We start from the raw sequence: 26,696 nt of genomic DNA, 5'->3' as shown, positions 1-26,696 counted from the left end.
ACATTCTTATTAACTTAACCCCATATGGGTAACCGGTGAGCCTCAGGGCTCAATACTAGTGTATTTTCTGTTTTGTGTTGTGTTATTATGAGGAAAGTTTTGACTGAAAATAGCCGATCGACAAGCTCACAACGTGTCGCAGTGAGCTTGTCGATCGGCTATTTTCTGCTAAAGCTATACCCACAATACGGATACTGGGGTGGTTAACAGTGCTTAAAGGGCACGACCACTTTGGTAGAGGTTTGGGTTGTGTAGTTACCTTGCCATGATGCATCTCCAAAAGGTGGGCAAGAAATCAAAAATAATTGCTCCATTGATAATAAAAAAATATGCTCCTCATTGAATTACATTGTAGGCTGAAACAGCTCTCAAAGTCACTCTTTTAGCACAAACGAACGCAAATAAAGTTGATTCAGACTATATAGAACATCACCAAACCCAGTACCGTTTGTTTTTTAAATAAAAATGCTAACATCCTGTTGATTTTGCTATTTTTATTAAAAAGAACTCGGACTGGATCCGCGGATCTGGATCTTCAAATAGTAAAATCAACAGGAAGTTGACATTTTTATTTAAAAAAAAACAGTACTGGGTTTGGTGATGTTCTATATTGACTGAATCAGCTTTGTTTGTGTTCGTTTACGTGCTAAAAGAGTGACTTTGAGAGCCGTTTCACCGTACAATGTCAATGAGGAGCATATTTTGAATGATCAATTTCTATTCAATTATTATACAGCAATTATTTTAGATTTCTTGTTCACCTTTGGAGTTACATCATGACAAGGTAACTACACAACCCAAACCTCTACCACAGTGATCTTGTTCTTTAACAAGCAAAATCCAAAAGGCTGGAGTGCTCCCAGTGAGCTTCACGGTGAGAGAGAGAACAAGAATGAAGTCCAACCACCTCTTTTATAGAGGACAATCCAGGTGGGCCAGATCTCCACTGATGACACACTCCGCCCTCCAATCATTCTGACAAACATGACACATGGTTAGTAACCATGACAACCACACCAGTCACAAGAATTAAATATAAAAATAGATAGCTGTGCTGTGAACAATTTAGGCTGACAAGAACAAAGTATTTTTTTAACGACAGGACAGTATGGCATTTTGTTTATATAGTATTGTATGACTTCATTTTTTATGACACAGAACGAGTTTAGTATGACTTTTCTCATATACTATTGTGTCAATGTAGGAACTGAATTAATAACAAGCTAAAGTCCTTTTTGCATTAACTCCTCCAAGGAACAGGCCATATGGTGTAGTTGGCAGGGCTTTATTGAAGAAAAGGTGAAATTAAAAACAAACAATTAGACAAATAATCATACATTGATGATGACAATGAAGTGCACATTAGCATTCACACTGATTTACATGTCAACCTTAAAGTCACATCAGACAATGAGCATGAAACTGTCACTTTTACAAACTGTAATAAAAGTTATCCTTGCCTGAGCGTACATCTGTGCTGTGTACTCCTTTAAAAGTTCAGAGATTTATAATGGAGGTCGATGGAAGAATTTGGGACATCAAAAAAACACTTTCACCTAGAAACTTCATTCACAGTTCAAAAATTCCAACTTACTGTGGACATGCATGCTTGAGATTCTTTCTTTGAAATCATTTGTAGTTTGGGAGATATTTAACTTTAAGCACCCCATGCATTGTGGATGCGGCAAAGGGAAACGAGTACAGGCTACTAATCCTACATACTTACTGCTAGTAACCCCATTCATACTTTAAAATGTTCATCTTACTGTGGACATGTTTGCCTGAAAAGGAATCTTTGAAATGTTTAATAGTTTTTGAATTGTACTCCTTTAAAAGTTCAGAGATTTATAATGGAGGTCGATGGAAGAATTTGGGACCTCAAAAAAAACACTTTCACCTAGAAACTCCATTCACAGTTCAAAAATTCCACCTTACTGTGGACATGCATGCTTGAGATTTTTTCTTTGAAATCATTTGTAGTTTGGGGGATATTTAACTTTAAGCGCCCCATGCATTGTGGATGCGGCAAAGGGAAACGAGTACAGGCTACTAATCCTACATAGTTACTGCTAGTAACCCCATTCATACTTTAAAATGTTCATCTTACTGTGGACATATTTGCCTGAAAAGGAATCTTTGAAATGTTTAATAGTTTTAGAATTGTACTCCTTTAAAAGTTCAGAGATTTATAATGGAGGTCGATGGAAAAATTTGGGACCTCAAAAAAACACAAAAAAACACTTTCACCAAGAAACTCCATTCACAGTTCAAAAAAATCCACCTTACTGTGGACATGCATGCTTGAGATTTTTTCTTTGAAATCATTTGTAGTTTGGGAGATATTTAACTTTAAGCGCCCCATGCATTGTGGATGCGGCAAAGGGAAACGAGTACAGGCTACTAATCCTACATACTTACTGCTAGTAACCCCATTCATACTTCAAAATGTTCATCTTACTGTGGACATGTTTGCCTGAAAAGGAATCTTTGAAATGTTTAATAGTTTTAGAATTGTACTCCTTTAAAAGTTCAGAAATTTATAATGGAGGTCGATGGAAGAATTTGGGACATCAAAAAAACACTTTCACCTAGAAACTTCATTCACAGTTCAAAAATTCCACCTTACTGTGGACATGCATGCTTGAGATTTTTTCTTTGAAATCATTTGTAGTTTGGGAGATATTTAACTTTAAGCGCCCCATGCATTGTGGATGCGGCAAAGGGAAACGAGTACAGGCTACTAATCCTACATACTTACTGCTAGTAACCCCATTCATACTTTAACATGTTCATCTTACTGTGGACATGTTTGCCTGAAAAGGAATCTTTGAAATGTTTAATGGTTTTAGAATTGTACTCCATGACAACCACACCAGTCACAAGAATTAAATATAAAAAATGGCATTTTGTTTATATAGTATTGTATGACTTCATTTTTTATGACACAGAACGAGTTTAGTATGACTTTTCTCATATACTATTGTGTCAATGTAGGAACTGAATTAATAACAAGCTAAAGTCCTTTTTGCATCAACTCCTCCAAGGAACAGGCCATATGGTGTAGTTGGCAGGGCTTTATTGAAGAAAAGGTGACATTAAAAACAAACAATTAGACAAATAATCATACATTGATGATGACAATGAAGTGCACATTAGCATTCACACTGATTTACATGTCAACCTTAAAGTCACATCAGACAATGAGCATGAAACTGTCACTTTTACAAACTGTAATAAGAGTTATCCTTGCCTGGGCGTACATCTGTGCTGGAGGCTGACGACAGGGGAACAGGTTCTCCTGAGAGCAAGAAGCTGCGATGGAGAGATGAGTGAATGACATGGTCCGAGGAGTCTCAGATTCACTTAAGCAGTTAAACCGTGCAGGGTACAGAGGTCTGACTGTTTTGTTTTTTTACCACTATAGAACTGTTGTGTGTATTTGAGCATTGCCCTGCATGCTCTTCAGTGAAAGATTACAGCCAGCTACAAACATGAAAAAACACCTATAGTGTAGGTCAGGGGTCTTCAACGTTTTCAGGCCAAGGTCCCCCTAGCTGAGAGAAAGATGAAGCAGGAACCCCCTCTATAATTGTATAAAATTGAGTTTCAGATCAAACTTTTTTGTTTACTTAGTCTGCTCTTTTTACCCTCTACACCTCTACATCTTTGCCAAAAATAGCCGATCTGCTATTTTTGGCTAAAGTTCTCCTCAGAAAAGGGATGCTAGGGTTCAAGTGGTTAATGTAAAAACAATAATAATCATAGCACACAAAGTTTTGGCGGACCCCCTGTAGTAACTCTGAGGACCCCCTAGGGGTCCCGGACCCCCTGTTGAAGACCCCTGGTGTAGGTATATTTTGCTTGTTACGGGGCTAGAGCTCAGCTCTGGACCTGTTTTATTACGGGGCCAGAGCTCAGCTCTGGACCTGTTTTATTATTGGCAGTATTTTAGTTCTACTTCTGCCACTTTTCGCAGTTCTGGCTGAACCGTGCTGTCGCTTTTTACGAAACTCGGCCATATGGTAGATGCTCCTGAAAAACTATCAAGAAATAATTCTCACACTCATTCGTCAAAAGGTGGCGCTATAGCACTCAATTGAAAAATGCCAACTTTGAACAGGTACAACTCATGCCCTGTTTGACCTACAACCATGAAACTTCGATACACACATGCGTCTCTTCATGCCCGACAACTTTCGTGGTCTGACTTTTGACCTCTGACCTTTAGATCGCCCACCATTTTGAATTATATGAAAAACAGCCATTGGCTCATAACTTCTGCATTTTTTCATTTATGGAAAATCCGCCGCTTTTGTTTTGTCAGCAAAGGTCCTAAGTTCATGTGTAAAATGTTTCGTGCAGATTACTCAAAAATCCCAGGAGGAAATAGATTTTAACTATTGCAGTTTTATGAAAATTATTCATCTGCCCCTAACACATACATGCAAGACTCACATTTCTTTGAAACGTTGCAGTTATGTAGAGAGTCATTCCAAATATCACTGAAACCAATCTCACTCCAATTGGCCCTTAGATGTCCGCAATTTTGAGCAGTTTGAAAAACGCTTAAACCCAGGATTTTCAGCTATTTGCGTGAAACTGTATCATCTCTGTCATCTCCTTTTTCACAGTTCCTTGTCTGTTGGTCCAATGGCGTCTCCCTTAAATGAGTGCCTTACAATCTCAAGGTCGACAGTTCAAGCCTCACTTGATGCAGACTTCATTTAAGTTGAATTGCAAACAACATGACTGTATCAATGAATACATGTGCAAATGGTAAAGATAACCTGAAATGCTTATTTGAGAGTACGTTTTTTCAATCTATGACATACTTCATTCTGAAAATAGCCGATCTACAATCTCAAAACTTTTCAGATAGCAACGTGTTTCTGAGCTTGTAGATCGGCTGCTTTCACTGTTTTCGGTTGCGAGGAGACATACAATTTTTCTATTGGCAAATGGTTTGTGAACGAGTGATCTTAGTGTTGGCTTGGTTCATGACGGAAGGCAAGAGTTTATGATCTTCAACAGAGATATACTAAAGCTATAATAAGGACAAAACAGCAGAGGGAAACGGAGCTTCTAACAATACAAAATGACGACATAATAATAACCTCTATAAAGTGACACAGCGCACCTCCGTTTACGGGGGAGCAGTGAGCACCTGCAGAGTTAGGACAACATTAGGTTTCGCTAAACTCTCACACACATCAATACATAGTTACAAACGGAACGCTCCCACGACCAGGCAGACGGACAAACATCAAACTAACTGGCAGCCGCGTACAGCTGCCTATTTATCAGCCTGGTGATTGGGGGGGGGGGGGGCATTGCTACGGGCAACCAGCAAAAGCTCAACCCACTACAATCTGAAAACTTGAAATGGGACATTTTGCATAATCAGTACATTTTCAATTCCGCACATTTAATGTTAATGACAATAACTGTGCTTAGTTGTAAAAGTTGTGGCAAATAGAATGCTTTGATCAACTCAAACTCAATTTTAACGTCTTATCTGAATGACAGATCCAATGAATACAAGAGTATGTTATATAGAGCCATATTGAACACAGTTGGGAGTCGATCCCGTTCTCCCGGTGCGTGTCCAAACGTTGATATTGTTGTGCTGCAAGCCTGCAAAGTGTAGAGACGCTGCCTTCATGATCTGATCTAAACTCCACTCACTCTTTACCCTCTAGGCCTAGGGGCTACAGAAGCACTAGTCAAAAACAACACAGACAGCGAAAGCAGTGAGAACTAGCCGGTACTATAGCAAGGCGGACTAAGTCAGAGTCACTCAAGCCTGGTACACCCCGGCTACTGCTTGCTGTACTAAGGGCCGCGGGTTCAAATCCCAGCTAAAGCATAGTACTGAAGATCTCTCATCCATGCGTGAGAGGGATGGGCTCGGGGGGTTATTTCCCGGGGTTTCCAGACAATATAGCGGAGGGGTTATAGAAAAAATATAAACGGGCAGCTGACATTTTACAGAAAAATGTAGAGCAGAGGGAAGAAGGGTTGTAGAAAGAAAAAGAGGTGGGGGTTATCGAGGGAGGGGATAAACTGTGTCACATATTTAGTTTTTGAATATTACACCACTAATAGTTAATGACCACATTTAGACATAAGATGCTGCCAGTGCCTTCATGATCTAAACTCCACTCACTCTTTACCCTCTACTGCCCTCTAGGGGCTACAGAAGCACTAGTCAAAAGCAACACAGACAGCAGCAGGTTTAGCCGGTACCCATAGCGTGGCGGACTAAGTCATAGCACACACACACACACACACACACACACACGGCGGAGAAGAGATCCATTAAAAGACAAGTCATTTTATGTTTAATTGGGCTCGGGTGTTGCCTCTGAAAATAGCCGATCTACGAGCTTGTAGATCGTCAATTTTCAGCATGCAACCAGGTGTAAAATCAGCCATTACGACATCATGTTTTTTTTGCATCCTACACTTTGACACTTTGTCAGTGTGCGAAGCTTTGTGTTTTTTGTGGACTTCAATACTGGCTTCTCACACCTGGCTTTAGCTTCAGTAAGCCTTGAGTAAACACTTCTTAGATTTTATTGTAATGTGCTTCAGATATATTACCCATAAGATGGCCACATGTTACGGCTCTTTGAGCTTGATATGTAAACATAGAAAGAGCCTTTTTAATTAATTAACCCATTTAGAGCTGAGGCTGATTCTAAAAACGCCTTCTAAATCCTGACCGAAGTTTTCTGAAAAACTTCAAATATGTATTCTCAAAAATTACAAAAAATGTATGTTGAAGAAATAAGAAATGTGCAATTAATTTGATTAACATCGCAAATATTTTAATAAATAGTTATTAAATATCACCAAAATTTGCAGGCTAAAAGATTTCACTCAACTGTTTCACGCCATGCATTTCCACGCCATGCATTCAGCTTAAAGAGCAACGACAATAGCACTTATTGCATAAGCTGTGATTAATTTAGGATTACCGATTATTCACTAAATCCAATAGACCAAAATATAAGGACTGCCAAATCTTTTCATCTTTCTGCACGCAGCTTTGCCAGACAGTGACCGCATGTGACATTCTCCCCCGGTATGAATGTAAGACGACTAGACAAGAGACATTGTGTTCTTTGTCTGGCAATGTTTTGATTGTCAAGAGCAACGGAGAGGAGGTTATATGGGATATGGGGTTTACATTGCCATGCCAGCTGACGGACACACTCACACTGTCTGTCTGGCCTCTTCCTTCCCTGGATGAATTCTAAAGGAGCTTACCACTGTAATATCCTGATGGGAAAAGGGTTTGCCTTAAGCTTGCCGTTCATGACTGATCGCAATGAGGATGCTGTGAGGGGTCCGTGGTGAATCAGACGATGACGTTCCTGCCGAATGAGCGTCCTTCGATTCTTGCCCCCCCACCCTGCTAGGAGCCAATGTCATGAGACCACCTGAATGTTTTATTTTGGAGATTTATTTCTGTTCTTGCATATATTTAAGGTGCACACTGCTGAGTGAGTGGATGTAAGGAAAGGAACACTTCAAAGCCGTTGAATCCTGGAAAGCCTCGAACTCACTGAGGTTTTGGACGCTTTTAAGTCGGACGTGACTTGACTCTTCTGGTCTATGCCCTCAATTGTTTGCTAGTGTTCTAAAATGATTCCCACCAAAATGTTAGTGTACAGGGGGCCCGATGGGGGCACGCGTTCTGAAACGCTCCAAAATACAAGGAGGCGCAAGAAGTCAACTGGGGACCTATTCCAAAACGGGTACAGGGTCAAGATTGGCCATGGCACCGAGAAAGAAGAGCCAGACAACCTGTGTCATACGTTTGGCTCATGCGTCCAGCTAATCTCCTACTGGGGTAAGACCTGGAGGCTGTGGGATGTCTTTCACACCCCAAAGCCTGAGTTATACTTCGTTGCGTGCGGGTGTCGCACAACTACGTACAGGTATAAAGTAGCCATACAGTAACGTTGGCATGTCCCCTTGGAGATAACGCATTGTTTGCATTAGTGTCATGTTTCCCGTATTGTGATTTCCTCTGGCTTTAATTTGACATTCGCGTCTTGATAGCCAGACATTTCTGTGGCCATGGTTATATACTATACATGTACAGTAGTATGTCAATATGGATTTGACATGCTGGCTGAGTGTTTACCTTTTCACATGAGATTATGTGTGTGGTTAGCTTACATGGTGTGGCAGATTTCATGGACTATGGATGGGTTATTTTTATTTTTTTATACTGAGTTGGATGTTTTGATTCCATGGTTTTCACAGTTATATGGGGTGTCCTATGTGTATTGTAAATAGTTGATTATCAGGGCGTTTTGGACAGAGTAAGGAAATGGATTTAGGTGGAATTTGCATGCCAAGCTACTGTAGCTTATTGATGCCGTACGTCAAAATGTAACTATTGTCATCACTTCACGATGAGTGCATTTGAAATTACATTTGTCTTGTGTTCAACCACTTGAGTGCTAGCATCTTCTGGGTGGGGACATTCGCCGAAAATAGCTGATCTACAAGCTTGCAATGCGTCGCAACACAAACGTTGTGAGCTTGTAGATCGGCTATTTTCAGGGAAGAGATTGTGTGGAAACGGAATAAAAGAGAGTACAGCGTCAACTCCGGTCTTAGTGGTTACTGGACTTGAACATGTTTCTGGTATTGACTCTCAGAGGTTCAAGTGAAGGTTGTGGTCGGTTGTTTACTGGTGCTTGCTGTGTCCAGGACGCATGGGACCTCTTGCCGTGAGATTCGAAATACAACTTCTGTTGTTGTTGGTCTAAATACCCTCAAATTTTGGATTTGTTGTCATTGTGTGTTTACTCGTTCAACTGGGCCCGCGTGTCTCCCTCCACCTGTCTCTACTCTAAAGCTTAATTTATACACATATGTCATACTACGGAGTTTAAATTAGGCTTAATCCAGGTTTTCATTTCTGTCATGTCCTCTCCTTTAGCCCACAGTAATGAAAAATGTATCAGGTACTGTAGATATAGACGCTTTGTAACACAGCCAGTTTCCTGAGATTAAAGCATACGGTATGACTTGTCAGTAGAAGAATTGAAGTCAGGCAGAGCTCTCAGATACTGGTGTTTTTTTTTGTTTTATGTCAACAATTAATGCAAGGTGTTACTCTATTGTTAGATTTAAAAATATATGCATATATTATGTATATACAAATCCAGTGAAGATGGATGAACATTTCAAAGGTATGAAAGTGTTGTGGATATGCAGACCTGAGGTGAATGTGTTTGAAGATGTCTGAATACCTGTTCACCTTGGATAATAATCTTCATGGTGTTTTTTTTCTTCTCGCAGGCTTGAGGTTTTTAAGGGCATTACGGTTGATACAGTTCTCAGAAATTTTACAGTTTTTGAATATACTAAAAACAAGGTAAGTGTATTTTTGTTTTTTACATTATCTGCCATGCTTTCAAATTTAACAGCCTGTTTGGGGCTTTGTTCATTTCAGTGATGTCTAGTGATGATATGCTTTACATTATACAGTACTATACAGGCATACTGTATTTTGTGACATTATGCCTGTTTAAGTATTCATGTTTACTTAGAGGTCTTACCCACATGTGAACCCTAGCCCTAACCTAACCCTATTCTGGGGTGAACATTCAGTGAAAATAGTAGATCTACAAGCTCACAAAGGGGGCGTAATGTGACACACTGTGAGCTTATAGACCAGCTATGTTGCTACATTTGTTGTTGAGGGGGAAAAGGAGCAGATCTAGCATAGAGCCCTGGGGGACCTGGTCAACTACGTATAACAATACTTTTACAATTAAAAGGCATGTATCCCAAATTCTACTTGAGTAAAAGAACAAAAGTATTGGTATGAAAATATACTTAAAGGGAAAGTACTCAAATGTGTTAACATTTTTGAAATGTGACTCGTTGTGTGACACATTGTGAGCTTGTGGATCTGTTATTGTCGAAAAGCCAAAGTGTAAAATAGGGCTTAATTGGTAATGTGGTACAGTATATGTTTTGTAATGATAATCAAATCTGCAAAGCAACTAGTAACTAAAGCTGTCAAATAATTGTAGTGGAGTAAAAAGTACAACATTTGCCTCAGAGATGTATTGGAGTAGAAGTATGAAGTGTTGAAAAATGTTAATACTACGGTGAAGTAAAAGTAGACTACCTCAAAGTTGTACTTTAGTACAGTACTTGAGTAAATGTACTTTACCTTCCACCACTGAGTGTTGGTGAGAGACAGCGATCTACATATCTATGCCACTGCTGCTTTGGCATTTTGTCCAGCTGTCCAGGAAAGCTTATAGATCAACAAAATTAGAGTAATCTCCTCACTCATTCATTCAGATGAAGCATAAATCATGAATGGAATGAGGCCATAATAATATTGACCAGAGTGAATATTGTTCTATATTATTATTATTATAATGATATATAACAAAAGCGGATTTCATTCAAAAGCTTAGGTCAGGGGTCTTCAACAGGAGGTCCGGGACTCCTACAGGATCCTCAGAGTCACTACACTACAAATCTTTGTGTGATTGGAACTTCTTTTTTGTTTTAATTATTGATTATTATATAATAATATATAATAATTATATATATATAATAATGATATATAATAATATAATATATAATAATAATATTGATTATTTGTTTTAATTATTGATTATTAACTTGAACCCTATCATCCCTATGCTGGGGAGAACTTTAGCCTAAAATAGCAGATCTACAAGCTTACAACGCCTCGCAGCGCTCTGAGACATTAACATGAATCCAACATATGAATAGAAAAGATAATGTGTAAACAAACAAACAAAAAACATGAATTGACGAACACTGATGATAGTGCTGTCAAATTGTCTATGAAGCAATCTATGAAATGCTATACAATATGTAGAGGGGGTCCCTGCTTCATCTATCTCTCAGCTAAGGGGTCCTCATATTACATAATTTCCACCCACACAACACACATTAACCACTTAAGCCATATTTTATAATTATAATTAAAACAAATTATAATTCATATTCTTTGACAATATGTGAAACATTTTGAAAATTACCCCGTGTTATAATCACTGTAGTAAACTAGCATCTTTTAAAGAAGGTTCCTGTTTGTTGTTGGGTGTACAAACTGTACTGATGTACAGATTTCATTGAATGTCAACCTTTATCATCTGGATCTCTTTTCTTATAGCAACTCGATAAAACTGGTGAACTTATGTTCAATCTTCATAAGCACATGGCTTACAGCAGCTGGCTTCATACATTTGGTAAGTCATTCAAATTAAGTGAGGTTAGGGCTGGGCCATATGGACAAAATCAAATATCAAAATCTTTAGCTGTCCATTTATAAATGCTGCCAACAGTTCAATCCCTGGAAAAGTTGTAGTTTTCCCATAGCCTCATTTCTTTGTAGTACCAATTTATTTTTTCTTCTGTTGACAATCAGCTGTTTTCATCAAGAGACACGTTCATGTGACAAATGATGAATTAGCGCTTAAGCTTTAACTATCTCCTTCTGTTGTAAATTCCCTCCTGCCCACATAGCAGCTATCTAACACCTACTGTCAAATTGCCATGAAAGAAGATAAACAGACATATTTTGTCCTTTCCTCTTGTATGGTACTATACAGTATGTGTGGTATATGGCTGCAACTATGGATTATTTACAGTACATAGCGAATATATTATTGATTACTTTTTAAATGAATCAAATAACTGATTAAGCACTTAATAATTTATCAATCTTGACCTCTTTTCCAGGTGGAGAACTCAGGGGACCCATGGGAAAACTTCCAGAATTCCCAATCACTTTCCTATTGGGAATGTGTCTACTTACTCATGGTTACTATGTCCACGGTCGGCTACGGAGACGTTTATGCAAAAACCACCCTGGGCCGTCTTTTCATGGTCTTCTTCATCCTTGGTGGATTGGTAAAAAAACACAAAAAACACTCTTATTTTATTTCTGCATGAATGCTCCATCAACCATATGAACACTGGCGTCCCTAGTCTGGGTGAACATTCGGTGGGAAAATGGCAGATCTACAAGCTCGTAGCGTGTCGCGACGCTTCACGTGACGCATTGTGAGGTTCTAGACTGGCTATTTTCGGTCGACGATGTTTGGTGTCGAGGGAAAAAAGGAGGGAGCCTACTAGTATAGACCCCTTGGAGGCAATACTAGACCACCTCCCTTTACACAAAATCTCTACACCGAAAATAGATCACACGTTACAAGTTGTAGATCGGCTATTTTCGCTGAACGTTTGCCCCAGAGTAGAGATAATCATCATAGAACCTTTAACTCGTATAGAAGAAGCACTTCAGCTTGTGTATTGCACACTGACTGTACAGTATGTTGAGTGTTGTGGGAGTATTGTGAAGAGATACAGGTCGAGTGGGCACTTAAACATTGTGGGCACCTCAATGTTTAATTGGCTATTTTTCTTTTTTCAAAATGTACATTAGACATATAGAATAAATATATGCTTTGATTAGAACATGCATGGTACATCATTATCAGACCTAAATGTACCCTTCAACTTCTTGTTTACACCCAAATGACTGGCTATATCCACTGGTTTTGTAGCAATCTTTTGAGCATTTGCAATTTGTAGCAGTTGTAGAATATTGGTCCTTAAATGTCATTTGTAAAAAAAAAAAGTATTATATCTATTTGGCCCACCATTTGAAAAAATATATACTTAAAAAGAAATGCTGGTTCCCAGGGATCTCTGGTGCCCACTGTTCCGGTTATCTTGTACAGTATAATTGTGCAGCATGTAGCACTTAGTTACTGTTAAGTTATTTCTGCATTTATTTCCACTTCAAGTGTTTTTCCGAAGGACGTTCAATATTCAATGTGATTTCCATCTGTTATTAATGGTGAAAGTACTGTGGTTTCAGGTGGCTCCACCCCCGCGTGTTTTCCTACACACTTTCCAACAAACAAAATGAAAGGGTGATGATTTGTAGAGCCAGCTTGAAGCGGCGTCGCTCCACAGTCTCACTGTGTAACATGATGCACAGTTGCACACATACGTACTGTATTTATGGCACAGCCAGGCATATGCGCAGGCATACGCACAGATGCCACAGTGTAATAAACATGTTGATGAAACAGTTCCATTCAAAGCAAATGCTACACTAGTGGTGGAAAAAAGCACTCAAATGTTTTACTTAAGTAAAAGTATCAATACTGCAATGTAGAAGAACTCTGTTAGGGCGCGCTCCCACCACACTTTTATTTTACCTCTGGGGCAGAATCTGCCAATGCTTTGTCAATGCAAATGCGTGGATTCTTGGAAAAAATCCGCAAGACCAGGAATCCATGCATTTGCATTGACAAAGCATTGGGAGATTCTGCCCCAGAGGTAAAATAAAAGTGCGGTGGGAGCGCGCCCTTACAAGTAAAAGTCTAGAATTCTAAATGTACTTGAGTAAAAGTACAAAAGTATTGGTATGAAAATGTAATTAAAGTACCAAAAGTAAAAGTACTAAAATGTTTGAAAATAGCCGATCTACAAGCTCACAACGCGTCGCGATGCGACGCGTTGTGAGCTTGTAGATCTGCTATTTTCAAATAGCCTATGTATAGAATAGGGCTAAAGTGGTTAATGTATGTTTTATAATGTAGTAATTTATATCCGCAAAGTAACTAGAAACTAAAGTTTTCAAATTATTGTAGTGGAGTAAAAGTGCAATATTTGCCTCTGAGATGTAGTGGAATAGAAGTAAAAGTATAGACAATTGGAAATACTTCAGTAAAGTAAAAGTACCTCAACATTTTACTTAAGTACAGTACTTGAGTAAATGTACTTAGTTACTTTACACCACTGGATGAAACAATTCCATGCAAAGCAAAGGCTACGCTGTCTTTCAGTTGACAGAAGTGAATGGCTTTGATTCAGTGTTCCACCATGGTGGAAACCTATTGTATTTTTAGGGACAGAGGGGTCATCGAAGGGGCGACGTTATCCCCCCCTATCGCCTCAGCTTATGATTGGGACAGGATCACAGAGTATTATCTTAGAGAGGCTTTAAACCTAATTTCACAGAGATGTGTTCGCCCACAATACAAGAGAATTTAATTCATGAAATGTTAAAAATAGAATCTAACGTCATAGCCAGCATGCATTCACACCATCACATTTTTAAGCTACTATATTTATCATTGATGTGTATGGCCTCAGGCTGTCACCAGTGGTGAAGAATTCCAAGTACTGTACTTGAGTAAATGTACTTAGTTACTTTCCACCACTGCTCTTTGGCTGTGCTGTGCTACTCAAATCAACCCGAGCATGTGTTTGTTGGACGAACATGGTGCATAAGGCTGTTTCTTAATTCTTAATCCCTTGACTTTTTCCATCACAGATTGACATGCCAATAGTCATCTGTCTCATTTTTTTCTGCCTTTTATATTTTCTGTTTTCTTTTTATTCTAATATCCGTAAATGGTACCTCATTACTTGAAATGTAACCTCGACATATTTTCAAGCTACAATCATATGGATTTCTTCAGCCATACAACTGACTAATTCAAATGATTTGATTCATTTACTTTGCACTTATTTCCTTTACTTCATCCTTTTTTTCTGTTAACAAATAACACTTCTCCTTGACCTAGCCCTCTTTTTCAGATTTTACGGATATACTTTGAAGCAAAAAAAAAGAAAAAGGAAAACTAGAGGAACTGCTCTTTCTTCTTTCCTATCTTTTTTTAGTCTCTTCTTCTGTCTCCTATCTTCTCCTTAGGCCATGTTTGCGAGCTACGTCCCTGAAATCATAGAGTTAATAGGAAACCGCAAGAAATATGGGGGTTCCTATAGTGCGGTTAGTGGGAGAAAGTAAGTATTCTAGGAGGTTCTGCTGCCTCCGCCGCAGTAGAACCTTCTTTGCATGCATTTCTTTGCTTTTTTGTCTTGTTCCATGCATGTAGGCCATGTTTGCTCGCTACGTGCCAGAAATTGCCGCTCTCATCCTTAATCGGAAGAAATATGGAGGGAGTTATAACTCGACCAGAGGCAGAAAGTAAGTCAATTGAAAGAGACATATTCCATGGTGTGGTTTTGTGTGACTTAAGAGACAATTTAAGAGGCAATAATTATACCCTGATGTCACAGAAATATTAATGTGGAAACTGTGATCTGAGAATGAACCACTGGCGTCCCTATTTTGGGCCATGTCATTATAGTCGAAAATGTCAAACATTTTCAGAATTCAAGCTCACAACTCGTTGCCTCGTGCCACGTTGTGAGCTTGTCGATTGGATATTTCCGCTATACGTCATATGACAAGTACATAAGTGGTTAAAGACCTCAAATATTTAAAGTGAATAAGTCACACCGTGACTGAAGAACTGGGCCATGCATATTGTAAGAAATGCATAATTGTATGCTATTGCTTCGTGTGTGCTATGCTATCATGGCTGCTTGTCGTAAACGTAATGTTTGCTTTTAGTCTTGGAAGTGTAATTAATTTGCCATGCTCAGAGATTATGTGCAGGGTTTTCTCAGTCTACCACTGTGGAGTCAGCTGTGATGGCATCAAATAATATCGGAAACAACAAACACATGTTGCTTGATTTTACAAACAAAAGACTCAGTACTTCATGATTTTCCCACGGGAAATGTATTATAATGTGCACTGCTATGTACCATGCAGTAAAGAAGTTAAATGATGATGATGGTCATCATCATCATCATCATCATCATCATAAATCAACAGAAACCAGCTGACTGGAGACTGATGGGTGCCATCACAGTTCATTTGACAATATAGAGAAAATACTGCACAGATGAGTAAAATAAAATGCATTGTCTCGTAGGCTGCTTACAATACGTGTTGTGTTTGTATTCTGTGTTTGTAAATCATTCATTGCATCTTTACAATCCACAATATCCTATCATTTATATTATTTCATTTACACTCATTGAAGAAACTAATGATCATGTGACAAGTTAGCATGCCAATGTTTTTTTAAATTACCCTAAATACCCAATGTTTAGACAGGTACAGCCACAAACATGTTCCCTCTGCAGGTGTCATGGCAGTCAATAATCTGACTGTATGAAGACGATAATCCCCATATGTGTCATACTTTAACAGGATGCATGGCTGCAGAAAAATAAACAGAAACATTACAAACCACGCTCTATATACGATATAATCTAATCCAGTGGTTCCCAACCTTTTATGTATCATGGCCCACTAGAAGTGTTCGTGGCCCACCCATCTGATACCTTAACATTTTAAGTGGTCAGACCTTTGACCTTTTCGCCCCAAAAGTGAATCATGTATTCAGGGCAGGCTGTTTAGCATTCCCTTCAAGTTTTCATAATCTACAAACTCACTAATCTACGAGTTTGTAGATAGGCTCTGTTATTTTTGTGTGAAACCGTTGTACAAATAGGTATAAAATGTACATAAATGTATAAAATCGATGTGGTTAATCAGACTAATTGATTTAGTTCTCTAAAAAAATCGTTAGAATTTTCTGCGTTGATTTGTTCATAAATAATTATGGAAAATAAAAATTGTTATAAATAATATTAAAAAATAAAACGCTTCTCAATTATTCAATTAATCAAAACATTTATCAATTAATAGAATAATCACAAGAAAATAATCAATAGACCCATGCATCATTGTTGCCTATAACTGGGCCTGATGAGAATACCTAATGAACACATCCCGCTCTGTATTTCTGCATGCCTCTGCTTGCTTCCCGCTGGTTCTGTATTGCTTTCTTGCTTTGTTTTTCCTCACTGGAATAAACACCCACTCCTGCTAGTCTGTTCTCCCAGACTTGCTGCTTTATACATTCTTGGCCTTTTGTCTTCAGTCCGACCTACAGTACACCCTACATTTTAACCTTGAGATAAGCATACAGCTATAACTTGAAACTTCATGTAAATCTCTCATTGTTGCCAATGCATGATTTATACAGACATTCAAGCTATGCAGTTGTTTCTCAAGATAGTCAGATTCTGCCACAGGACACATGGATAGCTCAGCCTTCTGAATCAACTTACGCTTGCTTTTTGCCTGTAGTCGTTTCGTCTGTTGTGTAGTCAGGTTTGTTTGGGAACAGCCTCTTAACCTTGTGCCTAGAAACAGAAATGTTTGACTGTCACTGATCTTTATAGAAGATGGTCTTTGTGGTGGTAATGTGGTGTTGGTAAACGTACTGTATAAATACAGTAGTAGTAAATGCATGCCAAGTTATTCTTCTTATTTTTTACAAATTTAACCACAATCACCACAAAAGGCTAAAACCAAAACTATTATCACAGATTTAGGACGGCAGTCAATACAAATTCTCACTCACCTCACCTGTCCCAGTTTGCTCTGTATGTTTTTCAAGAACATACAACAATCCCATTACGTTTGTTGTCTAGGTAACTATAGATACTTTATGTATACTGTTATATTATGTATACAGTATGGTTATATTAACTATAGTGATACCTTTTGTTTTCTCTCTCTGTTTTTCTGTAATTGCTTCTGGCTTTTTCCTGGATGTGCTGTCATTATTATCACTATATTTGTCAGTAAATATTATAAAATCAGTTATTTTAACCATTATAACACATTTCAGCTAAAAAAGTGTACAGTATACTGTATACTGTGTATTGTAAAAAGAAAAAGAAAAAGAAAACAGTGGCATGTACAGTGGCATGCTTGTACATGCTATTATTTCACATATAAATATAAAATGTAAATAGTCAGAAATGTTGGAATGAAATAATGGTAAAGAGACAAAATAAGCCTTATTAAAATATAGACGCTTACACATTCACTGCCCTGCTAAATTCTAGTTGTCTTTGGAAAAACTTTAACGTGAAATGTTAATATATCAATACAATTTGGAGAGGAGACCTATTCATGGCATCTAGTATGATTCATATGGGGATGGAATCTTCCACACCTGAACACTGGTTTCATCCAAAACGGGGACGGTGTTTTGGGTTTCTTTGTTTTATGTCATGACGCCTGCATGGTGCCTAAATGAAGACTATACTGTAAATACGCTGCTGCCCTAGAAAAGGACGTTACAAAATATCTGTAATGAACAAATGATACAAAAATGAATACATGTATGGTGTTTCCTCACCGTTATGTAGTGTAGAGGAACTAACTTCTGATAGATGCAGTATAAATAGACCCAGTGGACATTTTCATAATCCATTTACGTAAACTCTTATCTTTTATAATCTGACATGGAAATCCATAAAGTCCTCTGACCTGTCTCATCAGGGGTGAGAAAGGTCATACATTTTTATTGCCAGTGAGGATATTGCTGTCGGGTAGAAACCTCCTATCTCCATATTCTAACTTTTGGTGTTTTTTTTGTAAATTAACGGCCTACATGATCATACTACAGTCACACAAAAGCATCAAAAGTAGCAGATCGACAAGCTCGAGCTTGTCGATCTGCTACTTTTGGCTGTTTTTTAATTTGTATCCTGAAAAGCTACAGTTTTGGACATATGAGGTTTCCACTCGATAGAGACGATATGTTTTATACCTACTTCTTGGTCAGGCTGAATTAAATAGCCTACATAATAATAATATGGTCCCCAATCTTTTGGGTATTCTCACACAGGTGACATTTTCCCTCTGCATTTACCCATCCAAACTATTAGCAGCAGAGGGTGCCATTAACGCAGCGCACAGGGATTAATTAGGGGTTAAGTGTGTTGCTCAGGGACACTTCAACACAGTACAGTAGGCAGGGCCCTGGGGGTGAACCGGGGACCTTCTGTATTCCCAGACGGCCTCTCTACCCATTCAGTTGGCCGCCTCACATGTATTTACTTTTGGGAAGAATAGTTATGGTAGCTAAGAAGTATTTATGGCTTAAATGGTTATGAAAATGTCCCCCACCCTCATTTTATTTTATTAATCGAACCCTGTGTCTTATCATTCAGTCCATACAATACATAGGATAGCATTATTCTGACACATAAACATGTCAAAGGTTTTCTCCCCTCACCCTCACAATTAGCATTATTTCTACATACATTTAGTTTCACAAATTAGGGTTCAAAACCACATTGTCCCTCTTTCAGTTAACACTGGTGACGTTTCATCTTTCATTATACCCAGGGCAGGCCATCTCAGGTGCAACTTTTCAGATTGCAGAACAAAGATGAAGTTGAAAAAGCAGCACTTTTAAAAAATATATTATTTTCATAACTTTATTTCAGCTACTATTGGGTGTCATTATTATTCTGCCCCTGGTTTTTGCAGGCACATCGTGGTCTGTGGACATATTACACTTGAAAGTGTGTCCAACTTTCTAAAAGACTTCCTGCACAAGGACAGGGATGATGTCAATGTAGAAATTGTTTTTCTCCATAAGTAAGTAAACACTATTTCTTATTTATTTGTTTGTTTGTTTATGCACACCCTCTGAATTCAACTTGATGTGGTGTACGGTAGAGGGGGTAAAAGAGCGGACCAAAGAGAGGGTCAACTAAGTAATCGTTTATAAAGTTAGAGGGTTTAAGTGGTTTGTTCACTTTGAACCATGGGTTCCAATCCAGAGTGCTAGATCTACAAGCTCATAACTCAAGTAGATCGTCTATTTTCGACGCAAGAAAATCTGAATACTATACAGTCACACTGCCTTCTAGCCAATCTGTCATACGACCAACTAGAAAATAGGGCTTTTAAGTGGTTAATTGAGAACTATTTTCTACTGAAGTGCATCCACTATAAGTGTGTATCTCTGAGCAGAAATAAGTAATCAGAAGTTCTGGAACTTTTCTTTTGGCCCTTGGAATGCCACAAACCAAACAGCAAACAGTTCCATTGTATATGGGTGATGGCAGACATGTCCAAACCTTGGCGAATGACACCAAAACATTCTGGATAGAATAGTTTTTTTTAACACAGTGTATTTGCTGCTATATTATAAGTTTCTGAATAATAGTTTTACTTTTGTATGTTGGTTGAATTGCCCATTTAAGGAAGATGCACGTTCTTCTATTTCCGTAGTATTTCCCCTAATCTTGAGCTGGAAGCCTTGTTCAAGCGTCACTTCACCCAGGTGGAGTTCTACCAGGGGTCTGTCCTCAATCCACACGATCTGGCCAGAGTCAAGGTAACTGACAGATGGCGAGGTTGTAATCTCCCTCACTGTCCTATTGTTTTGATTATGACAATATAATCTGTGCCGTGCTGCTGTTAAGGCCGGGTTACGCTTAGCTGCGCGGGTGGCACGCGCACCAAAAACAGCCAATCTACAAGCTCACGGTGGGCCACAGTGTGAGACGCGGTGTGTTTTCGGTGCGTGCGAACCACACGCAAGTAAGTATAAGTCCTCTGTTCTCACAGTGCAATCTGTTCCTGTTTTCAGATTGAAAACGCAGACGCCTGTCTGATCCTGGCCAATAAATACTGCGCCGACCCAGATGCTGAAGATGCGTCCAATATCATGAGGTAGAACAGTGGAACCCCCTTTCACCTGACTACATCCTTTTGCTTATAAAACTGCAAGAGAAAACCATAGCTAGCATGATGCTATGAATGAATGACAACCCACATTTTGAAAAATGTAACATTACAAATAAGAAATGGAGTAAAATAGTTGGAATTTAGTGCCTCCTGAGCAGATGTATTTTAAACTGTGGCCACAACATGGCCTGGTTCTATTTAATAACACTGCATCAGAAATACAGTTGCATAACAGAATATTACAACTTCACTATCAAACTATTAAAACAAACTACTAAAATAAATTAACTACTTATATTATATCTGCATGAGCAGTTCATGAAGTGTTCCCATTTTATTTTCCTTTCTCACATTAGAGTAATATCAATCAAGAACTACCATCCGAAGATCAGAATAATCACCCAGATGTTACAGTATCACAACAAGGTATGTACATCTACTGTAACTACAGTAAGAATCAATTACACTTTATAGCTCTTCATAGGAGCTGTCAAATGATATCTATTATATTCTGTGCCCCCCCCCCCCCCCCCCTCTCTCTCTCTCTCTCTCTCTCTCTGTGTATTGATAGTAAATTGTGTTGTTGTTGATGATGGTTGAGACCCCAGGAAGAGTAGCTGCTGTAGCAGTACAGTAAGCTGATGGGGATCTAATAAATCAAATGAAAAATCTCTCCCTCTCTCTCTCAGGCCCACCTTTTGAACATTCCAAGCTGGACGTGGAAGGAGGGGGACGATGCCATTTGCCTTGCTGAGCTGAAGCTGGGCTTCATCGCCCAGAGTTGCCTGGCTCAGGGCCTCTCCACCATGCTGGCCAACCTTTTCTCCATGCGCTCCTTCATCAAGGTGCCCCGCCGTCCTGTCCCACACGTCCAGTTGTTCACCCCAAAAAATGACAAATTTTCTATCAATTACACACCCCATGAAGCCTTCAATTAATAGAGATTTTTTGTTTTGTTTTTGTCGCATTCCTAAGCCAGTAATTTGATGACTCAGGAGACTCTGCCGGTCATCAAATTATTAGGACCACTGTGGATTTTATAGTGTAGATTTGGGACTATTTTGAGATATTTTTTGCTTGTGTGCATTTCAATTCCTTCTAGATTGAGGAGGACACATGGCAGAAGTACTACCTGGAGGGAGTATCCAATGAAATGTACACAGAGTACCTTTCTAGTGCCTTTGTGGGGCTGTCGTTCCCCGTCATTTGTGAGTAAGTACAACTGAGAAGTTCAGTATTAGAGCGCTTTTACCATGAGTTACCGTTACCACACTGGGTGCAGTTTCTGCCTGCTTCTGTTCTTTACATGGATGGAATGTTCAGAGATGCTTTTTTTCATCACCATATGATTAAATTAAATGTATAATGATTACATTATGTGTATAGCATCTGTAGAAATCAATTTCACAGCGTCAGCTAAATGTCTAAAATGTTTAAATTGGTATGGCGCTATAACAGCTATTAAAAGGGTTTATAAATAAAATAAAAAACTTGATTTGAGATGTTTTGTAAAATATTGTTAAGAATCATATTTTTTCACACCTCTAATGTATGATCTGTCATTTGCTCCTTCACAGACTCTGCTATGTGAAGCTAAAGCTACTACTGATAGCTATTGAATACAAGTCTGATATAAGGGAAAGCAGGTAAGGCTTACGTTGTTTTTACTTACAGTAAGAGTGACCGTGGGGGCATCCAGGTGTAGTGGCGCAGGGGTAAAGTACCTGCCCACTACAGGTTGGTTTGGGTGCCTGTTAAGCAAGGAACAGAACATGGAGTCATAGCATGTTCCTCCGCACATTTTACTGTATGTCCTCCCGGTCAAAAGAAGCGACTAGTGACTCCATATGTATCAGAGGAGACATGTGGTTATCTACACTATCCCCATGGCCACAAACAATAGGGGTTGTCATTGACAACGATACAAGCATGTAAGCATGTAAGCAACTAAATTGGGGAGAAAATGAAAAAAATAACAACAAAAAAAACTTGTTCTGAAGTCAGTGCAGCTGATGACTTCAGTGCTGTGTCTATCTCTTTTCAGTAATACAGTAGCTACAGTACACAGAATCAGGGTATCGTCATCTGTTTTCTATTGTCAGCCGGACACACACGATTTTCTGACCCCCCCAGCAAATCCAACCCTGCATTGAAGAATGAACACGGCTATGTGTGTATGAAAGACTTGAATTCTCTCTGACCTGTGTCTGACCGCCTGGCCAGTGGCCCTGTTCAGACTTAACACCCACCCTGCAGTGACAAAAAACACTTAGCACCTTCACTCAGAGCCACGCTGTCCCCGATGCATCACACATTTGGTAGCATGTTATTTAGTGTCGTACTGTACAATATATCCCTATTACACGGGTGGTAAGTGAGATTTAAAATATGTTTTATCTCTGTTCCATCTCTTCAGTAAAAAGTAAATATATTTTCAGCTCGGGATACAAATTTTATCCAATCAGGAGGCAGAACTCACACAGATTACATGATAAACCAGTGAAATTGAAAGTGATAAAAAAAAGAGCAGACACAATTGGAACTGGAACACTATACAATTGAAGCTGATAAATGATCTAATATTTTGTGCCAGGGACCACTATAAGATGAGATTTGTGATTTTTCAAAACATAAAAAAAATAGCAGATCTACATGTACAGGCTCACAATGGGTTGCGATGCGTTGCATTGTGAGCTTGTGAGCAGTATACTGTATACTGGAACCCCCTCAAGGACCCCTGGAGGTCCCCGGACCCCAGTTTGAGAACTACTGATCTACGGCTATCTTTCCATTGTTGTAGTATGTAACTTGGGAACCATATGGTTGCAGAGCCATGTGGTCCATAGGGAAGTGGCCTATCTCCTGTTTGTGTAACCTGAGGCAGCTTGATGTACAAGTACACCCCCCAACCACGATGTACATGTACTCCCCCTAGACATGATCTACAAGTTCACCCCCTGGACATGATGTACAAGTACACCCCCCTGCCACGATGTACAAGTATACCCCCTGGACATGACCCTAGTATGTCGCAGGGACATTGTAATAACCTGCATGTTTATTCTTGCAGCACCCTCATAAATCCTGGGAACCATGTGAAAATGCAAGAAGGAACTTTGGGCTTCTTCATTGCCAGTGATGCCAAAGAAGTGAAGAGGTACATGATTGATATTACAATAATATCTAATTTACTTCTTATTGTTTTTGAATAATTCACAAGACAACCTGACATGTAATGTAATTCTAAAACGCACAAAGGAGGAAGTAATCAACTTTGAGTGGGGAAAACTGTGAATTTCAGCGTCAATGCAACAAGGAGACAAACTAGATCATTTGAAATTGTTTGACCAATATGTTGTGATGCTTTCTTATGAACTGTGATGCTGCGTCCTGTTTGTAATATTATATTCATATCATATTGACAACAATGCTTCAGTCAGCAGAGAAGTCAATCATTATCAGTGCTGGAAGTAGCAATACCATAATATTAAAAAAACACCTGTATAGAAAGTTTTACTTGAGTAAAAGTATTAGCATCAAAATAGTAAATGTACTTAGTTACTTTCCACCACTAATCATTATATAAAACCTTTGATTACACTATGATTATAATGTAGGGATCTTGCTTCCCTGTCTCTCCAGCTCTTTAATAAACAGAAAATACATGTTCAGGCGGGTTACCATTGCCAATTTCATCCAATCAGGAGAGAGTACCCATCAGTTCCATTTCCAATTTTGTCTGCTTGTTCCTTTGTGTCAAAATTGGTATCCTGGCCTGAGAATGCACTTTCTGTTTACTAAAGACAGTGGTGTAAATTAACTAAGTACATTTACTCAAGTTCTGTACTTAAGTACAATTTTGAGGTGCTTTTACTTTACTGGAGTATTTCCAATTGTCTATACTTTTACTCCACTACATCTCAGAGGCAAATATTGTACTTTTACTCCACTACAATTATTTAAAAAACTTTTGTTACTAGTTACTTTGCAGATATACATTATTACATTATAAAACATACACTAACCACTTTATCCTTATTTTATACAGAGCCTATTTCAAAATAGCAGATCTACAAGCTCACAACGTGTCGCATCTCGACGCGTTGTGAGCTTGTAGATCTGCTATTTTCAAATATTTTAGTACTTTTACTTTTGGTACTTTAAGCATATTTTGATGGCAATACTTTTGTACTTTTACTCAAGTACATTTTTAATTCTGGACTTTTACTTGTAACAGAGTATTTCTATATTGCAGTATTGGTACTTTTACTTTACTTTTTCCACCACTGACTATAGAGCTGGTGAGACAAAAAGACCCCTGTTACTGAACAAACACTCTACTGTATATAGCAATGATTACTATCACAATAGAGCTATTTAACACTTATTTTAACAAAAGAATATCACTTTGGCTTTGGCTTACATGTTGCTCTTTTATTTTCAAAGGGCATTATTTTACTGTAAGGCCTGCCACGACGACATTACAGACCCGAAAAGGATAAAGAAATGTGGATGCAAGAAATGTAAGTGCTACAGATTTACTGTACAACCAGAAACATGATGTCTTTCAGAAGGGCTGTTAGTCTTTATAACATATTGATGCTAAACATATCAAGTCTTTTTTACTTGAATGCCGAACAGGCATCGACTGAAGGAAGCATTAGCATAGCAAGCAGGGTGACATTGTCTTTCCGTGACCTACTTAACCACCTGTCTAAACCACTTAGTACCCGCATTAATAATTCACGTTATGAAACCTTGTAACCTGTGCACCAACGAGCGAGGTCATTGGATTTCTCTGTACATGACCACAAACAGGGTCATTGCATGTTTTAACATGTAAGTAAATGTCCCTTCCTGATTGGAATTCTGAGCATTATAGAGAAAATTAATCCAGCTCTAAAGCGTATAATCTTTTCAATGTGAGCATACCGTACACTGGGATGTAATAACGATAGTAAAAATTTGCCCCAACTTGAAAATTAATGTATACAATATTTTTCTTTGCATCATTGGTGAACAAATCTAACAGTATTATTGTTTATTGCTTGTAATAATGTGTAGTAGGTTAGTTTCCTAATGTTTGGCTCCTGCATGTTAGTGTTATTATTGTAACACTAACATGCATAGAGAGAGACTCAGATGGAACCACCAAGTACCTGAACTACCCTGTTGAACGCACTTTAAAACCATATGTTTCAGTCTTTCCTTTCAAAATGCTCTCGCTCGAGTGCTGGTTCTCAACCTCGGGTCCGAGCACCCCCAGGGGGTCCAAATGGACCCTGGCGGGGTCTGTAACTCTGAGGGTGTACAAATTGTACACTCGCAGTCGCAGAGTTACAGACCCATAAGGGTCCATTTGCACGCCCGTGGTGAGTCCCTGACCAGATGTTGAGAAACTAGAGATGCACTAGAGATGGTTGCAGTTTGTGTCGAGTTGCCATGAGAACTACTGCTTAACCCTAACATTTCATGTATTTCTTTCCTGCTGCTTGGAACTACACACACTATTTTTTTTCTTAAACTCTCACTCTATAGTGATTTATTGTGAGTAACATGGATTCATTTTACGCCAAAACACAGCTTGCTACTGTACACCCCTGATACAAAGCCAGCGTGTTTGACTGTATTGTACATGTTGCATGCACAATGACTGACGCTGCCTGTCACAGTACTGTATGTGCACGTTGCTCTGGGATGAAGGCAAACATTCACTCTACACACTAACTAGGGCTGTCACGATCATGACATTTTACTCGTTTACGATTAACTGTTGTGCAAATAATTGTGTGTTTGGCATTGATCATTGGAACATATAAATCAAAATAACATTTCTTTGGCTTTTAGGCATTGTTAACAAAAACTGCACAGGGCAGATAGGACAAATGACTTGTATGTACAAAATGACTGACAATGACCGATACTAACAATCACAATATATAATGTACTATGGCCTAGGTAGTCCATGTTTGAAAATGTGAGAACATTTTTCAATATGGAAACGATAATGACAATTCTCAGAATAATTGCAATTATCTCAAATAATTGCCATCAGGTAATTATGTTATAATTGTTTCATCATTTGGAAAATGATAAAACAAGCCAATTTGTATGACTCCTGGCAGTCTTAAAAAGTGGTGGACAACGTACTCAACACCAGTACTTGAGTAAAATATTACTCAACTACAAGTGAAAGTTTCTCAGTCAAATTTGAACTTGAGTTAAAGTACGTGCT

At 38.7% G+C, this 26,696-nt stretch overlaps 1 protein-coding gene across 9 annotated transcripts in view; it reads left to right on the top strand.

Annotated features, from left to right (window-relative positions):
• LOC311060764 (calcium-activated potassium channel subunit alpha-1a-like) overlaps positions 1-26,696 on the top strand; it is a 139,796-nt gene that overhangs the window by 82,486 nt on the left and 30,614 nt on the right. For 7 of the 9 annotated variants that reach the window (XM_084079089.1, XM_084079088.1, XM_084079086.1 and 4 more), the window contains exons 6-18: positions 9,325-9,400; positions 11,192-11,267; positions 11,761-11,931; positions 14,753-14,844; positions 19,253-19,363; positions 20,003-20,108; positions 20,364-20,446; positions 20,818-20,887; positions 21,151-21,306; positions 21,564-21,673; positions 22,039-22,107; positions 23,532-23,618; positions 24,908-24,984. In XM_084079089.1, coding sequence (XP_083935215.1) covers positions 9,325-9,400; positions 11,192-11,267; positions 11,761-11,931; positions 14,753-14,844; positions 19,253-19,363; positions 20,003-20,108; positions 20,364-20,446; positions 20,818-20,887; positions 21,151-21,306; positions 21,564-21,673; positions 22,039-22,107; positions 23,532-23,618; positions 24,908-24,984 — 1,284 coding nt within the window. Of the gene's footprint in view, positions 1-9,324; positions 9,401-11,191; positions 11,268-11,760; positions 11,932-14,752; positions 14,845-14,936; positions 15,029-19,252; positions 19,364-20,002; positions 20,109-20,363; positions 20,447-20,817; positions 20,888-21,150; positions 21,307-21,563; positions 21,674-22,038; positions 22,108-23,531; positions 23,619-24,907; positions 24,985-26,696 lie in introns of all 9 variants that reach the window. The other 2 variants (XM_084079087.1, XM_084079082.1) reach the window with 1 other exon arrangement.

The sequence above is a fragment of the Gymnoscopelus microlampas genome (assembly GCF_963454915.1).
Source record: "Gymnoscopelus microlampas genome assembly, chromosome: 14".
Taxonomy (NCBI): Eukaryota; Metazoa; Chordata; class Actinopteri; order Myctophiformes; family Myctophidae; genus Gymnoscopelus; species Gymnoscopelus microlampas.
Note: the sequence above shows the minus strand (reverse complement) of the source record. Positions and strands in the feature narration are given on the sequence as shown.